This window comes from Rhynchophorus ferrugineus, unplaced genomic scaffold (assembly GCF_030347505.1).
Source record: "Rhynchophorus ferrugineus isolate W39M unplaced genomic scaffold, kcgeb_rfMv2 rfM3, whole genome shotgun sequence".
Classification (NCBI taxonomy): domain Eukaryota; kingdom Metazoa; phylum Arthropoda; class Insecta; order Coleoptera; family Curculionidae; genus Rhynchophorus; species Rhynchophorus ferrugineus.
This window is the reverse complement of record NW_027472582.1, coordinates 42,795,845-42,814,828: the sequence shown is the minus strand read 5'-3', so window position 1 is coordinate 42,814,828 and position 18,984 is coordinate 42,795,845. Positions and strand designations below refer to the sequence as shown.

The window sequence follows — 18,984 nt, the reverse complement described above, 5'->3', positions numbered from 1 at the left end:
TCTGACTATAGGCCTATTAGCCTGATTAGTTCACTTTCCAAACTTGCCTAAATAGCGATATTAGACTCTTTAAATAGTTTCACAGACGCACACAACACAGAGTTTGGTTTGGAAGTTTGGCACGGCAATCCAATATTCAAAGCGAAACAGCTTGCTCTACCGAATGACCTAATCTGCCTGATAGATTTATACTTGGACGATTGGTTCTTTCAAGTGAAGATCGGTCATGCAGTCTCCACTGGAAAACAAGTCTTCGCAGGAGTCCGGCAAGGTGTTCAACTACAATCCCGACGCTATTCGCGACAGGCTACAAGATCAACCGAACCAGGCGATTGCGTGGCGTTGCTTTCCACGCCTCTGCAAAAAAACTAAACCCCCCATTCCCCAGAAAGCGACTCTGTACTGAATGCTAGTCCGTCCAGTTTACCTATTCGGAGCACAGGTGTACAGGTACGTCGCTGAGAGACAACTTGCCTCAAATCAGGCATCCCGTTCGTGAAGAGTTTCTCCCTAGGCGCCTTACAACACGACAACATCTTGATAAAATCCTCGGTAGATAACCAACTACCATCCTAGTCTTAACCCAGGGTATCTGTCGCCAGTAAAACACTCCACTATGCCGAACCTGAAGCGACATCAGCCAAGAACCATTTGATTCTAGTTGGTAATTTTGGAACAAGAAAAAAAAATTTAAACTATGATTGCGCCAGTAGTTTCTTTTATTAGAAAAAAACATTTTATCCATACAAAAGCGATAAACGTTAACAAACTTATATTTATAAATTAGTTAGATTGATGTAAACGTATTATACTAATTTAACACTTTTGATGGACTGATAATCCTATAGCTCATCTTTTGTAAGCCATTGTGTTTTGGTGGAAAGCATTGTGTTACTATAAATTAACATAAATTCTCCTTAAAGGAATCAAACTTTCAACAACAAAGTATTATTCATCTAACATTCTACTTGCCTTAAGCTATGTGATACCAAAAATTTTACCACAGAGCTAGTTTAAAATAATGTACCGGTTTATACTGTTTGGGATTAACTGCATAGGTGAGTCACGAAAATAATTGACCATGCAAATTACCTATCACCAAGCTGATCACTCACTTGTTATTGTCATCAATGAACATTTTATTACAGGCATTCTTTTGAAAGATTTTTAAAATTTTGTGTAATCTGAAGGAAGCAAGCTTTTCTAATTCTTTTTCGAAATATTAACAAAATACTGTATAGATTATAATGGCAAAAATGTGGAGTGCTTGATTGAGAACTTTATAGTGTCGAACAGCACGTAGTACTGCCAGGACTCAGAATCACATAACAGCAGCACTACTTATACTTTAAACATGTTTCCAGTCTTTGTTCCTATGGTGCAATACTTTGAAGTTGTCGTCTTTAACCCAACCTCATCATCTTTAGTATGACTGACTACCCACACTTTAATGTCTACGATGCATTCTGTTTTATTAAGATTTCCTTTCCGTATTTTCGATTATAATATTACCCCTTCCTAATTTTCCATTCTGCGTTTGATTGTAGTTCATTAAAATAATAGGTGCTAATATTGATAAGTACGAAATTTCCTTTTATGAACTGTTTTAATTATTACGCAAAATTACAAAATGAAATGGCGTTAAAATATTAACTGATGACAGACGCGTTAAAGGCCTTGAATTCAAAACAGATTCAGTCTTGACCAGTTGGCCAATCTGGATTTTCATATAATTTCCCAGCAAAACTTAGATTTTCCTAAATATGTTACAAGACCCCACAAGTTGCTTCAAATTTCACTACAGTCAAAATTTCCTTAATAATTACTACGATTTTCTGGTTTCTATTTAAATCATATGAGTGGAATTCATTAATTAGAAATTTCCAATTGCTATTAGAAAATCTTCTGACCCCAAACTGGACATTAATGTTCTATGTGAAGCCTTCATTATCAGACAAACAAATATTCAAATAAAATATTTAATCAATTTACAATCATGTCACTATATTAGATTCTTATAATTTATTTTCACAAACATCAAACAAATTATTAAAAAAGTTTTTGAATCTTGGACTTGTTATTTGTTATTGAGTGAAACTTTGAAATGTTCTACAGTTTGTAAATTGTTGAACATAATTTACAAAATTTAGTCCCATTATAGACTCATGCGTTCCAACCGAAATCAGGGTCAGCCGCGGTGATACGTGCAGCATTACTATTATATCCCTCTTATTAAACATTGGTGCGCTTTAAAATAGATCAGGCTCACTTGCACACCATCTGCTATATTATCAGCATCACACCAAAAAATATGATGTAACTACCAACCCCATACATCGTCTCTGAGTCGCCAGAAAATATGCGTATTCCAAATCCATCAGTATTAAAGTTCTAGGTACGGTGCGCAATCTACATGTGTTCTAAGAAATGCAGCTTGAAGGCGAGAACTGACAAAATCAATGCAGTATGAATACGAAATATATCCCTTAACGATTTTTCAACGCATTAAATATTTAGCAATCAACGACGATTGTACGGACATTCATTAATTCCTATTCAAAATCCAATGGGGTAATACCATTACAATTTTTTCACAAAATTCAAACGTCCAAAATGAATACTGATATTACCAAATGTTGCTGTAATAACCAGCGCATCTGAAATTGCCAAATAGACAGAATTATCCTTTTCTATAAAATCGATAAAAAAGGCAAAATCAACATAAATATTATAGACACTAATAGGGCAGTGAAAAAAGCGCTTGAAATACTTGCATCTGTTTGTCGATAGTATAGTGACAAATAAAACATGCTTGATTAATTCAACATTACAATATTTCTTTCCTATAACAACTACATTGAATTAATATCAAATGACCAAAATGTAACGAATACAATATGCTTCTGTAGCGTATCCATAAATACTCAAAGAACACTTCCTATTGAAATTCTAGCAAAAATCCATCAGCCAGTAATATAAATACCTAGCAATGTATCTGATTACAATTAGTACCGACTGCGTAAGATTGGTGTTTAATTTCAGAGACATATCGAAAAATAAATACCTCAATAACTTCGCTAGAAGAAATCACAAAAAATTAAATTAGTTAAGTTAGATCAAACGTCAATGTATATAAGCCCCTAAAGGTTAAGTGCTCCAAATCCAGATACAATCCCAGATATATATTCAGCCAGCCAACGTAAAAGAACTCAAAGCGTTTTTCATGTTATTACAGTTAAAACATAGAAAAAATTGAAGGTTAGGTTATATGGCACTAACAAAATCAGTCAGCAGAAATATCTGGGTAACTTCAAAAAACAACACCTCAAATTGAAATAATCGAACGCCTTAATCAAATGCATTAAGGGGGACTATGCAATGAAAATTGTAAAACAGTACAAGTCATAAAGTTCATCTCTAAATACATTAAAACATCAGGCAGGACCAAAAATACTGAATATGGACACAATAACCTATATTCATAAATCATTTAATGGAATGGCCAGGAGCATGCGATGAGATGTTGTGTACTCAACATTTTCAAGAATAAAGTAAAACGCGTCAATTTTTGCGATCATCAGCTGGTTCCATAGGCAATGTACCTGCCCTGATGCAGTTACATGTTACCATCCACATTACTAATAAAAAATACCCAAGAAGATAGATAATTTTCATATAGTTTGGAAATGCAAAATCTAGCTGAATATTCAACCGCCATTGAATACTTCAGCAACAATAACAACTGTGATAAGCTAGAAAAAAATATGCTTAAACTCATGGAGCAAATGAGAACAATTTTAAAAAGCCAGTAGACGTCAGTACATTAGCAATTTATATAAATTTTATAGCTTAACTTGTATAATACAATATTGAAAATTCCACTGATGAAACGTAACTATATGAACAACACGAACAATAGATATACATTATCATGGTTTTCGTTAAACATTTTACAGACAAGTACAACCTGATACAGTGAAAGAGGGATGACTATTTACAAACCATCTATATAACAATTTTCATATGATGTATATATAACATATAATAATGATGACATGGACCACTCTCAATGTGTAAGTAGAAGTTTTCTGCAATTTCCTTTACACTGAAGAGTTACTTACCTAAAACAATAATAAAATTCTTGACAAAATTTCTTTGATATAAAAAATTGTATATAAAAATCATGCTTTGATTTATCAACTAGTGCAGGAAGGAGAGTGATCATGATGTTATGATTAATAACAATTTTCCTTTTTAGGCTACAAAAATTGATTATTATTTAACTCAAACGAGCAGACTAAAATCTCTAAAATATTCCCTTCAAAGAAAGTTGCAAAAAAGGTTACAAATGTAACTTTTGACTACTGTATGCGCGTAAGCTGCCATCATGTTAAAAATCATGTTGTCGAATTCGTGTTGTATCTAAAAACTTAGGTATTATATAACAAGTATTATTATAACAAATTATGATTAATTAAAAAAACACCTTTTACAATATAATTTTATTTACAAATTCAATGCCTTGTTTAAAGTGGACCCTTTTATAAACATGTATACATAAATAAAAAAATTTTGAAAAACGGTACTCAATTGACGGAGAACGGCGGAGAAAACATGCATTAAAAAAATATACAGCCGAATATATAGCCTCCTCTTTTTTCGAAGGCGGTTTTATTAAAATTTATTTTAATTATATTAATTAAATGATGGTGCTAGATAATCTCCAGATTGAACCTTGTCTCCATTTTCGGGTGTGAGTCATCCATTAAAATAATGACGTTCCAAAGGAAAAACATAGCAAGGCGCATGGGGCAGAACTTAATAATTCAAGATAGTCTGTATATATTTTATAAAAAAATTTATATATCGGAGCCTCCTTTATCACCTAGGATTAATCTAGTCTAGACCTACTTCTTTCCGTGCGCTCCTCAGCATTAAACCTACCGACTGAAGACTGTCCAAATTATAGATCACTCCAGAAGATATACCATTATCTTGGCCTTACCCAGCACGGCTTTCATTCGGTTTTCATTATAGGATTTTGCAGTCTTGCTTTATGGCAATCACAATTATAAACATAAATATACTGCAATTTCCCAGCAGGATTGGAAAAATGGATGATTAGGCCTCAATTGTCAGTACTTTATTCAATTCATTTGTTAGTTTAAAATCAAACCAGCTACATTTGTATCATTTGTATAAATTTGGATGTCTAGTGTGTGCTACTTTTCATGTCTGAGTATATTATCTTGATAAAATAAGATTAGCCTTTAGTATTTAACATTGTCCCTAATGCAACAGCTATATCTGCAAAAAGTTAATATTTATTCACTCTTCATACATTCTAACAAAATGCCTATATGTATTCTGAACAATTTACACACATGTTTATTGACACACATTTCTCACAGACTTCAATCCAATTTCTACAATAATCCTTAAGTCCATCTTAATTCAGTTGTAAATGATTCCACTCTCGTCAACCGGTATTGGTAATTATCAATATTTGATCATAATCGCACATTTCGAAAGCTTCATTCAGTCACTCTCACTTTCTGAATATCTGATGGAGTTTATTCAAACCGAAGGTGTCATTGCAAACAATATTTCTTTCGATGTATCGAAACGATTCTCGCTTGTATAGCCGCCTCGACCTGCATGTACATTCTAGTAATTTTTGCCACATCCCATATACAGTGACATGAAGAAGTAATACTCTCTGCTAATATTCTTCAGCCATCTGACCTACACTGTATCTTTTGCCAGGGGCTATTTCTGAAATGCAATTAAATTTTCCACATATAGTTACCGTGTAACAATTTGAAATTGTTCATTCTTTACTATGGCTTTTTTCCTAAAACTTAATTTATAATTTGCATTTAATTTTTGCAATTTAATTATAGCCTTTGTATAGTTCAAGCTCCATTGTATTATTTTATACGTCATAGCTTTAATTAAAAAATGTCTAAGTCCATATCATCCCCAGCTAGGTGTTTTGACCCACCCTTATGGCGGCTACTAGAATGATTACTATTACTTTTTTTACTGAGCGGTGAAGGGGGGCGAGAATGATGAGAAGTGCTCGGAGTTGAATCTCTGCTACCCTTAAAATCAGGCCGATGTTTACCATTACCCGAGAGCGGGCCATTCTTTTTATCTAAGTATGAGGATCGTGTAAACTAGAAGACTGGGAAGTGGTGAGGGTTTAAGAGGAGTTTAGGTGTAGCTCAAGTTAAGATGCTTTTTGTGTTTGGGGAAGGGATTTCTTTTTAAGGGTATCTCCCTTTGTTTGTGGGAGTTTATGTGCGGACAGGTTTAATATAATATTGTGCCATGTGGATTCACTAACCAGTATTTCTTCACTTTGCCTAGCGATAGACATAACTTTCCTTCGTTTTAACTGCATTCACATAACTAAACTATGTATTGCCAAGTAGTTTTCGGGCTTTTTGTTTTCCCGCAATATATGGGATTTTCTTAGTTATTGTTTTAAATTTCTAGGAGAGTGCTCCTGTCCGCAATTGATGCAAATGGGCGGTGGTATAGGCGGTTTCATCGTGTGATCTTTTTCCGCATGATGGGCAGGTTGCCTCAAACATACAATTCATAGACATATGTCCAAATATTTGACACTGATAAAATCACATGAGATTAGGCACATTTTGCCTAATCCTTAACCTAAGATAACCGGCTCTAATTCTCTCAGGGAGAGAGCTTTTACGAAAAGTTAATATTAAGCTATTGGCGGGCGTTATAATACCATCATTCTTATGGTGATACGTTTCACGGAGACCACTCCGTGGGTTTTCTAATTCTGCAATATTTCCTCCTCAGAGCAGTCCGTCAAGTCGTTGCAATAAATAACTCCCTTACAAAAATTTAGCGAGTGGTGTAGTGTGACATTTATGTCTATATCATGCAATCTTTTCATTTCAATAACCCTATCAGATTGACTGAATTTGCAGTTACAGCCAATAATGTGTCGTTCTCCAGATTTCCGACCAGCTCAAGCTCACCCACAGCTGCTACAAAGCATTTGTGTATTACAAATGGCGAAAGATTTATCAGCGAATCTTCTCTTGTTGAGATTACAAAGTATTTATCAATATCCATCGAATTATATTTTGTGATTTCTATTTGTTCTGTCTTGGGTCTTTTAAAACCGGTGCCAGTAGCTGTTACCTGCACACCGGTCTGGTCACCTACCGGAAACGCCGGATAACTGTCGAGCGGGGCCTGCGCGGCCATCCGCCCTCGACCGGTACTGGGGTTCCGAGTCCCTGCACCGTAACCAGATTCTGTCTATGGTGTGCTTCTATATTGAAAACCGTGAAAAACAAAAAACACGCAGGGGACATAACAGGACTACACAAAACTGGGGCCCCGGTATCGTTACACCCGTACTATGGCCGCGGACCATAAACCAAAGTCTACACCCCGCAACCACAGCCCTTTGAGGCAGATTCGGGCCCCGAGTTTGTCACACCCATGTTGGGGTTGCAAAGTATCAATCCTGATTAACACTCCACGATCGCAACGCCCTGGAGGTTAGAGAAGAAGAAAAGTTTTTGAGAAATTAGCTAATGAAATCATAAAGCTATAGAAAGTACTTATTGTAACTTTCTGCAATGAATCGCCTATATATTATGCCAAAATCCATGGCTTTCTCTTCACATAACCTTATTTCATGTCAGCTTTGTAATTATTTCTGTAGGCTTAGATTGAGGGAAAATAATTTCGATGTTATTCATATTTTTCAAAACTAAGTAATTCATGTGCATTTTAAACACTTTTAATTAATTATATGTATTCCGTTTTGATCGACCCATTTGCCATTTTTCTGAGCACCGCGTAGAACTTCTAAGATTTCTGGGAGGTCTTTTTATGAACTTCGCAAGCCTTATTTGAAGCCAGCTTTGTACCATCAAGTCTTTGTTAAGAGTCAGAAGGTAGAGAGATAAGGCGAAATCTTGGTAATAATATGCATCAATTACCCAGCCAAATTATCTCAGTTTTTGTTAATTTACTAATGATATATGTCGTCATGGTACAAAACGTCTTTCTCATTGACCAATTCTGATCGTTATTTTAAATTACTGCTTCAATCGAATATTTGTTGATGGAAAGAGAGCATAGAATAAATATTCTAATCTAACCAAATAGTTGGCATCGCTTTTCTTGCCATCAATTCGACTTCGACCGTAATTATTTTCGGATATTTTATGAAAGCTTTTTATGATTAAGTCAGACAGGAATTAAAGCCTGATAATTGAACTCCAAACAAAACCTGAAGCATTACGATTTAAATTTAAATAAAGCATTTATGGTCTTATTTTTAATGAACCATACATTTCCAATCAACACTAATGAGCATAATTTATTTTTAGGGAGTTATTTTTGCTTCACGAGCTTAGGAACTATTGGTTTTGGTGATCTTTTACCAGGTCAAAAAGCCGAAGAAATATCCCTCTGCGCATGTTCAGCATACATATTAACAGGAATGGCGTTAGTAGCGATGTGCTTCAGCCTAGTTCAGGATGAAGTTATAGCTTTATTAAGGTATTGTATATGTTTGCTGACGAATTAAATTTAAATTATATGCAAATCCTAATGGACATGTAACAAAATATATATCAGGAATGTAAAATAATAAGGACTAATTTTTAGTTATTAAACAAAATCTTAGCAAATTAAAATCATTAGAAATTTTGACCATGAAGACTAATTAATTCTTACTTAGTTTATATATACATTTCCCAACATTACATAAGGTCAAGTGATTTAATTCTTTTAAATCTGCGCCCCACCCAAGTAAATGAAAGATTAGTTTCTCCTTTCAATTATCTGAGACATATCTTAGGTTTCGAAGAAATTGTGCTTACGTTACTTCTAACCAAAATCTCCATGGACTGCTTAGATTTTTTAGAACATTCAATGAACCTAGTCAATAGATAGATATTATATCTCCATATTATATCACTGTATCCCTATGATAGATATTACTGGTGCAGTAAAATTGTTCGACATAGACATATATAATAATAATAATAATAATGAGCCAGTTTTAGTGCAATTTCTACAACAGGTTTTGTTTTGGTAAGCTATAACTTTGAAACTAAATTTCATTTCTTTGTTCATCGAAACAATGGTTGTCCATCAATTCACCAATAAAAATAAAGATTCTTAAACCATTCTAAACATCTAATCGACTTACATAGATTTTAAGATTGAGCACAAATAATTGTCAAAGTTAACATAAACTGAGATGAAGAAAAATACAAAATCCGTTTATCGATAAAGGTGAGCAGTTAGGAAGACTGACAACGAAAAGGCTCTCGAATCGACGACCGGTATCTAACATTTCTTTTTTGTTCTATTTCCAATACTATAAAGGTATATTGGAGCATCGTGTTCTAAGAACGCACCTAAATCAAAAGATGAGGAATCGGTAACATCACTGCCCGGTTCTTGACAACGACCCACGACGGAGGGCGCAGCTCCGTCAAGAATGGTTGGGAGAAAGTCGCCGCCCGTTCTACATCACAATAGCTTACCTAGGAAAAGTAATTTTCACAGGAACACGCCCGCAAGAAGATCTGCTGCTGGTATTGGTAAGTATATTTTTATTTTGGCGGTATTGTAATCATACTTTCAAGTATTATTAAAGACATTAAATTTTCATGTATTTATTTAAAAATACTTAACATTCTGATCGATAACGTAATTATTTAAATGGTTGTAAGTGATATTAAGAGGTGAATCTTATATAATACATACTAGGTGGAGCCAGAATATATCGGGCATCATGTGAATCATCATCTTAAAAATGTTAAATGCAGTGCAAGCTGTCTGGACAAGTCTCTGAAAATTAAACAAAAACTAATTTTGGTGGTTAAAGAAAAATTATGTTAAAAGACAGCAGGAATTTTGTGCCCTATTTCTAAACTATCGGTAAGATCAGTGGATATTAGTACAAATAGTTTATTATTTGCATCTAACACAACATTTAGCTTATTCGCTAGATTTATCCACATTTGAAATCCAGCTTATACCTCAAAAAATAATTTTATTCAAAGTGATTTTCAGCTAACGAAGAAGTAATAACTACAGTGGAAATGTATTTTGTGGGTTTTCAGGAGATTTATTCTAGGGTAGAAACTACAAAGTTGACGAAATTTTTACTGAAAACAAAGTAATTTTTAATACTAAAAATCCATTTTTTCATTTCCACTATCTCATAGCAATTAAAACTTAAGAATCCTGGCTCTATGTATCATTATTATAAAATTTTGAAATATTCCAACTCTAATCAACCATTATTGTACTTTGTTAGTAATTGGTTTAATTTCCTATATCCATTAAGTGACAGGTACACTGATAATTTTTCACTTTCAAAGATTTTTATTAATCTATTTATTATCAAAATTGGTCTCCTATGCCAACCATTAATTTAGTACTAACAATGATTATTACAATTTACACACTATACTCTATCCAGCTACAATCTATAGTTATGTTCTCACCCTCTTACTGATTCACTCAACCACTATTACACAGGTTCCCAAGGTTTAGGCTACTTCAGTCTGCGAACAAAGTGTGGTCCATACAGCAACTAAAGCGTGTTTGGAGGTGCAGCCTGGTTTTGTGCTTTAACGAAACTTTATTTCCTTGACTACGAAAACGACGTTACGATGCAAATCTTCTTGCGTACATACGAAGGTGCATCTTTGTTCCGTACTTTGTTTTGGAAGACATTTGCAGTAGCAGTTTGGTTTTGGTAGTTCGTTTTGATAATACAGTACATCTTGTTGATATCTTACCACATATACAGCAATACTTTATGGCATATTACTTTGGTGTCAATGTAGATGGTTTTCTTAGAATTATCGATGTTTTTTTGCGCTTGTAAACCTGCAGAAACAATTGACTCATCTGCCAGCTGGTAAGCTTTCTCAAAGTTTCTTTTTTCCTAAATTTCTTAAATTAAAAGAGTTCTTAAATAAATTTCCAGGCGTTTGTCACTGATATTAAAACCGATTTTTAATCGTTGAAACCAAAGCAGATAATTGGAATGTGATTCAGAGGATCAAACTTAATGGGTAGGACGCTGCCATCTGAGCTTTTCTAGTATTTGACTGTATACGGATAACATAGAGCCTTACGTTGTGATGTTGAAAACTTCAACAATTTTACCATCAATGTACATGTACGGTCTGAAGGAATTGATTTAGTTTAATATTATTAGGTAGTAAATATACTCTGTCACAGCGGGTCCATTTTTTGTAGGGATACGATAAAAAAATAATAATGAATTATATTAGTCGTAGAAATATATTAAACCTTGGAAATAATGTCCATTATTTTCAATGTTTCCTTGTCTCTTCCAACAGGTAACATATAATTGTTATTGCAAAAGAAATTTCAAGCAGCCTGCACTGATGTAAACAAATTAGCTGTCAAGCCCAACTGTATTTTCATTTGAAACACGATGTCGAAGTTAGATTCAGAATTGTCATAACAGTATGAATAGCTTTGTTCCTTGTCTAATAATTATTAGTCCAATAAATAAATACAATTTACTGTTGTTACTGTTACTGAAAATAGCATTTCGAAGTCTCCATATTACTAGTCCAGGGTTTCATAATACATAAAAAATAATCTTCAAGTCCAACCAATAGATGTCCTCTACTTTGGTGTTCATGCACTAGATGGGAACCGTTTTCTGTCGAGGATCAAAATCATTAGTCATAAAAATGTTATAACATTTTAACATGTTAAACATTATAATACATTATAATAAGTATCAAATAGGTTATCTAGTAATAACCTATAACTCGTTAAGATTTTCAATAAAATTTCAGCAACTTATACTATTTAATATAATTAATATTTATCTCTCTACCGGAATATAAGGAAAAAGGGGCTTCCCTTAACTCGATCCTTTTCGAAATAACTTATTTAAATTTATTAATTATTATAATTTATTACAATTTATTATTAAAGATGCAATGAGTTAATGAATTAGTGACCCTAACTATCTATTGTTTTCGACATTTTCAAACAAAGTAATATGATAAATTCCTCAGCGATTTAAAATTAATTAAAATAATCAAAGCGCTTAAATAAGGTTTGCCGGTTTATAACCTGTAGTAATTATAACTAATATTGAATAATTTTGCGTACGTTTGTTGTTTGATTGATTGATTGCTTCTGAAACGAATTCACAAATTAAGGCAGGAAATACATTAAACATCTTGATGACGTATGTATAAAACAACTTATAATAGACCATATATACGACGTAATTAAATAAACTAAATGTATATCAATATCTATAGGTAAACCAACGTATAGGGTCGTCTAGTGTCAACTAAAAAACAGATCTATTTAATTTTTTACGCGGAAAAAAAATTTCACTAAACTATCTTCTATCCAATTACACCAATTTTGTGACAACAATAAATATGACTTTTTTATTTTAATGGTAAGAGAGGCAATAAAACACAGATCCCACTCACCATCATTAACAAACAAATGATCAAAGTGGATTGGATTGAGGATTTAGGTGAAGATGAAAATATCAAAATGCATGTTTCACTGATAATCACTGAATAATTGGATGTAGAAAAAAATCGTTCTGGTCCTTTTACAAAGCAGCATAGAACAATACACAATGTTAAAAAAAAACAGCAGGTGTATACTAAGAGAATATTTACTTATGTTATATACTAACTGAAAGAACTTATAGCAATAAATCGTAAGCAAGAAACAATAGCAGCAATGCAAAATTATAACTGATAATACTGCTAAATAAAACCAAAAACTTAAAACAGGTAAACACCTTAAACAGAATATTTGTATAGCGAATATTTTTATATTTTCTGAATTTCTAAAAAACTTACCCCTTATGATCATACCTTACGTAATCCAAATCACAATGAACATATGAATTATAAATTCAATAACTACAAAAGAGGTTCAGAAAAATTCAGTATACAAAGTCATAACCTAATAGGTGATATAGTAGCATAATAGTGGTATAACTATTCAAGCCTAGTCTGCGATTACAATATCTGCCTATTCAGTGAAAGATTGCAAACGTTATTGTAATTCCTAACTAGCTAAATCGTTCAACGATAATCCCTATGGGCCAATATCACTACTTACAATCAAATCCCAATTATTCATTAAGATCTTCTTAAAACGCCTTAAACCAATTATTGAAGAAATTCAAGTTATCCCCGGTGACCAATTTGTATTTTGAAATAAATAATTAACCATCAGTAGACAATTTATCAAGTTCTTGTTGCCTTGTTACGAATGTACGAAAAGTATGAAAAAGAAAAAAAATTTTCAGCTATATATCTAGACGTGAAAAAATTATGGAACAACAATACTGAACACACACAAATGTGCAATTCCACTAAAAAATATGTGGTGAGTTATATATTGATGAGATATTAACTTATTACATTACATTAATCAATTACTAATACATTAACTCATAAATAGAAAGCTAGTTTAGCTAAATGGCTATCTACACGGTTTGCAACATAATTCATAAAAGCGGACGTTTCGAAGGTGATAGAAAATGTAGGGCCTTTCTGTTTGAACCATATCTGTATTGTTGATTTTTCTGTATCAATTACATTTTACATCAGATATGCACAGTAAAATCTTAATTTACAAATTAATTTATTATTACTGCTCTGATGTACTTGCATCAACATAAAAGCAATGTGAGTAAGTAGGATTAATTCATCAGTATGTATATTCCAAATACTATTCTTATCATTTTAGCGGCACAAATCAGATAAAACAAACATAAACACACTTTAATTTATAATCTTGACTTATAATAAACCTATCCGTAAGACGACTATATAGATATATCTACGACTAATAAAAATTAGGTGCATGACAGCGCCTCTAGATGACAGAAAGATTGGTCCGGGACATTGTCTAAATGCGGACACAAAAAAAACATGTGCACTGTAGAATACATAATAATTGTAAACACTTTATAGAAGCAGGATCACATAATCCTACCATTATAAATCATTCACTATTCTAGAAATATTAATTTCTCTACTTTAATATGTCAGGTTTAGAAAGCCCCCAGTGGTTATTTATTTTAATAATTAATCGTAGGGTTTAAAACCAAAGATGTGTTTTATTTTAACGAAAAATAAATGAACATTTATTAAAACAACGGCAGTGATGACATTTCTTGTTAAATGATATTTTTAGGGCAAAGGAGAGCCTTATAATTTAAACACATAAGTGCCTACAAAACCTCACCAGACGGATATATTAGAATACACAGTGTAGTATTAATCGTACTGTATAAAATGCTCACATTCCGAACATAGCATTCTGAGTTTTACTTTAATTATGCAATCATTGATTAAAGTTAACCCTATAATTATTTAATTCTTCTATTAAAAATTAAGATACAAATTAAATCAGTAAATGAAAATTATTTTAGATTCTCAGTTTAATAGAAAAAGCAATATAATTTTAAAATAATTTTGACAGGTGCTGAGCCTCTAATGGAATATTTTGTGCCAAGAAGTATGAGCGAATTTGATATCTCAATCGCAGCAGGAGATTCTTCGCCAGTACCAACTTTTCTTCCTCTAACAGTAAGGGCACCCCGCAAAAATACCAACTCAAATGCCAAACAAAAAGAGAAAATGGTTACATTTGAAGACGAAATGGCTTCCCGAATAGGTAATTAGAATTATTATACGCAAATGTTATTGATAATTTATTGCAACATATTTATTCTGATTATTATTAATATCTATTTAGTCTCCAGTGACAAACTCTATATTTTAGTTTATAAATATTATTTAACCATTACCAACTAACCCACAATTTGTTTTCAAAGTCACTTAAATTAATTATCTATCAGCAGTAATAAGATCTATTGGTCCTTAGTTAATCTGTAAAGTAATAATGCACATATTAATGTAATAGATAAAATACAGCAAAAGCTGAAACTCTATTAGAGATTAAGAGATTTGATGTAATACGGAAGAGGTATGAAAATTGGTTTAAACATGTAAGTGGAGAATCCCTGTTACAAATCTCTTAATTATCTGACTGAAATTTGGAATCCGAAGGTCTTGGTATAAATAATAATTCATATTCTATCTAAATGTATCTATGATACAACAATATTCTGATATTCACTTTTGCATAATTGGATTTCCCTAGCCCGTCTTATCATGTGTCCAAATATCATTTTTGTTTCCACAGAAACAGATATTTATTATATTAGCAAAAATATTATCTCGATGAATGAATGCAATTGTTTAATTTAAATTTTTTCCTTTGTCTTATACACATTGCAACATAGTAGCTCATTAAGATTTATTTTAAGAACGTTATATATGTTATTTTGTTACGATCACTTTGTTGATATAACATTTATATAGTTAAGAGTTCCAACTATTTTAACCTATTCAAACTTATCTACAGTAAAACTATTCATAGTGCCGATAATTGAACCCTACTATTCACAAATTATTATATATTTGTAATCATTTTTCTAACATAAAGTATTTGTATCAGACAAGTCTGTTGAATCTACCTAAGAGTACGATTTGCTTCGATACAATTAATTTGATAACAGTGTGACAATTTTTTAATTATATCATAGCGTATCGATTTTTGTAAAATATGCGGAAATTATTACTTCCAGACCAAATAGGATATATCAGTGGCGCCTTTCATGTCAGCGAAACTTCTACCTACGTACTAGCAATTTTCAAAAGTGTTCAATATCAAATTTGAAATGATAAGAACTCCCTAGCTACAGTGTTTTTGGATTTGACTAGGTTCTTCGACAAAGTATGGTCTCATGGTCTATCATGAAGCTATTATATCTGATAAACTCTTATTTGGAAAACTGGTCATTCCCAATCAAAGTCGGTGATTCGTTTTCGGTTAAAAGATCCATACAGATTGGTATTCCACAGGACCCAGTACTACTCAATATCTACAAGATTGGTATCATTAAAGTTGAAACAATAAAATCAGAATTCAATGCGGTGAAGCTTCTTTTTGCGCTCTATATCATCAAAATGCCAATGCCCCAAATACAGAAAATTAATCTGCAATGATATAATTTATAATATTTCACCGTTAATGTTCCATTTCTGAAACCATCTAAAGAGTTTAGTTCAGCACTTAGTGACAAACAAAATCTTAGTCCATTAGCTGCGAATCTACGAATGGAAAACTGGTCGGATAGTAGGTTTTGGTTTTGAGAAAAGACTCTTTCTCGTTACTTGTAATTAATTTGTTACCAAAAATATGTTTTTGAATGATGCGTATAATTAATTAATTAATAATAATGCGTATAATTATACCAAAGCATTTTTAATTTTACCAAGACATTAAAAATAGAAAATGTAATATTTGTAATTTTCTTTTCAAGTAACATGTTTCTGAAATATTAAATAATATTTAACTTTAATTAACCCATATATAATATTTTACAAAAAACAATTAGCTACAAAAATAAAAATATCACAAATATTTTTATTAATTTATATGTACACTAATTAGTAATAGAAGAATAAATGAAAAAGGTATATCTATCTTAATTTTAATACAGCTGAAAGGAATTACATTTATAAAAATTATTTTCATATGCTTTATACATATTGGTAAGATTCGTAGCCCAAAATATGGCAAAGAATAATGAAAAGTTATTTCGCAACTACTGAGGGAAATATGGTCAATAATAATCTCATGTATAATAATTGTTAACGTAACAAAAAGTCTACAGGGATAGTTGTAATATTGTTTTCCAATGTATTGTTGTTCGAGACATGTTATAAAGTTAAACAAGTACAATAAATGACAATTAAAGAAATGTTGAAACAATACCATGTCATGCTACTACTAATTTTATTTAATTCATAAATTAATACTAATATTTTTAGCTGTATCAAATAATTTCTAGTAATGAAATAATTTTAACACATCTTGACGAGCATACCATCATCAAATCAACATCCAAAATACTCCATGTACCAAATACAAATTTGTACTTGTCTATGTAATCATCCTTGGTTCTAACCTCGATGAATAAATTACTTGATTTCATTCATGCACTATGTGCTATCAAATAGAGATACTCTTTTTAATTCATTATTATGATAACATTAGATCGAAATTTCTATGAATGGACATAAAGCCTTTCCCATTGGAGATACAATGAGTTAATAAAATTTTAAAAAATGCACATATGATACATATTATTTTAGCAGTAAACTCAAACCAGGTAAATAACATTGTGTACATGCTATTGTAAATAATTTACAAGACATTTTATTATATTAAGTCATTGCGGAAAGTAATATCATTAACAAAAGAAATCGTGTTTTCGATACAACGATGAAAACCGCCAAATGATTGTTGGAAACCAATACTATTCAGAGGAACCGAAAGCGCGATGTGTTCATTTCGATCAACAGAAAAGACCACGAAATGAGAGCTGTTCGCTGAATTTTCCCCGAGTGCTCCCGTATAAACAAATTGATTAGTGGGAGTTTAAGGTTAAGAGGGGTTAAGGTACAGAGACCAAATACCCCCCTGAAGTTAAAAAAAATACGGCATTAAATAGTATCAGTAGATTTGATTTGAGTCGCTTGCAAAGTTACTTAGTTTTTAGAAATTAAGTAATATAAAGCTCACAATATATTTGTACAATATTTTGTACCCACTAAAAAATTGTTTTCCCTTAAGGTTTGTTGAAGGAACGCTCAATTCCCATAATAATAAAATTGTCCGGAAAGAACACCCTTGCTCATCATTTCAGATTCGTTCCAAATTTCTGTTTTCAAACATTTTGAATTCAAGTATCTTCTAACAATAGGATGCAAAATCATATGGTAGTATGACAAAGTTCTCTTTCAGTTACTGCTAAAAATAATTAATTTTACAAATAAATTTGATATAATTTTTATATTAACAAAATTAAAATCAAGGTTACAGCGAAAAAACTATATTTATATCTACTGTTTTGTATTTTCAGGCAAATCTACAGATCTCCAAGATGTATTTATGTGACAAAAGGGGTAGCAATTACTGAAGGACGTCAAGTTCTCCGACTTGGGTAATCTTGACGCAGTCAAAAAAGAGCTGAAAGCTTTTAAAAACTTCAAACTATGCGAAGACTTGAAAAAATGCGAAGATAATTGTTCTTGTAATGCGCAGCAAGATTGTGATATTTGCAAAGTGTTGGATTTTACACTAAAGAAGGACAAATTATAGTTAAGGGTTTTACTAAACAATGGAAACAATAAAAGTGACAAATCAATTACGGAAATGGGACATTCCGTAAATTAATAAAAGGTGTAAATAATGTAAATATATATTAAATTAATTAAGCTGAGTTGATAGAGTTGTATTACACATACGTCTTATTCAGGATATATTTCATGATACGCATTTTTACATGTATAATTAGTAAAAATTTAATCGTACCTATTATATTTTCTAATACGAAAATAGATTATGTATAATAGATATATGTATATAGATATGATTTTGTATATGATTATATATTAAATGCTATATGTTAAAATGTACAGTACAGTAAATACAGTATTTAAATTTGACAAAATACTCATCATTGTATCGTAACATATTTTACTAAATAAAATAATAATTTAACACAAAAATAATTAAAATTTTATTTCTTTAGAGCTTATTTCAAAATATTATTTGAAAACACTGCAAGCTTCCGGGAAATAAGGTTAGAAAATTTTGTAAATCAGCCAAAGTATTTAGGAAACTTATTCTGCGTGACTAATAACATTTAGTGGGTGTTGTATACATAATGTTTATAATTTATAATATATAATTAATGAAATATTTTTATTACTTATTAGTTCCGCTTTTATATTCATAAAAAATGGATATAAATTGTAAATAATAATATGGCATATCAATCTATGTGATAAG

The 18,984-nt window shown here is 31.6% G+C and overlaps 2 protein-coding genes across 2 annotated transcripts in view; both read left to right on the top strand.

The window, feature by feature from the left end:
• LOC143193310 (TWiK family of potassium channels protein 7) overlaps nt 1-9,499 on the top strand; it is a 677,261-nt gene extending 667,762 nt beyond the window's left edge. The window contains exons 9-10 of the mRNA XM_076399459.1: nt 8,388-8,559; nt 9,394-9,499. Coding sequence (XP_076255574.1) covers nt 8,388-8,559; nt 9,394-9,472 — 251 coding nt within the window. The 3' untranslated portion in view covers nt 9,473-9,499. The remainder of the gene's footprint in view (nt 1-8,387; nt 8,560-9,393) is intronic.
• Nucleotides 9,487-18,228, top strand: LOC143193312 (uncharacterized). The gene is made up of 3 exons (XM_076399460.1): nt 9,487-9,611; nt 14,539-14,733; nt 18,053-18,228. The coding sequence occupies exons 1-3, from the start codon at nt 9,509-9,511 to the stop codon at nt 18,085-18,087; spliced, it is 333 nt and encodes a 110-aa protein (XP_076255575.1). The 5' UTR covers nt 9,487-9,508; the 3' UTR covers nt 18,088-18,228.
• The last annotated feature ends 756 nt before the right edge of the window (nt 18,229-18,984 follow it).

Coding starts and splice junctions, on each gene's coding strand:
- LOC143193312 (XM_076399460.1), top strand. CDS start 9,509: ATGGTTGGGAGAAAGTCGCCGCCCGTTCTACATCACAATAGCTTACCT. Junction 9,612..14,538: donor AAGATCTGCTGCTGGTATTG/GTAAGTATATTT, acceptor TAATTTTGACAG/GTGCTGAGCCTCTAATGGAA. Junction 14,734..18,052: donor CGAAATGGCTTCCCGAATAG/GTAATTAGAATT, acceptor TTGTATTTTCAG/GCAAATCTACAGATCTCCAA.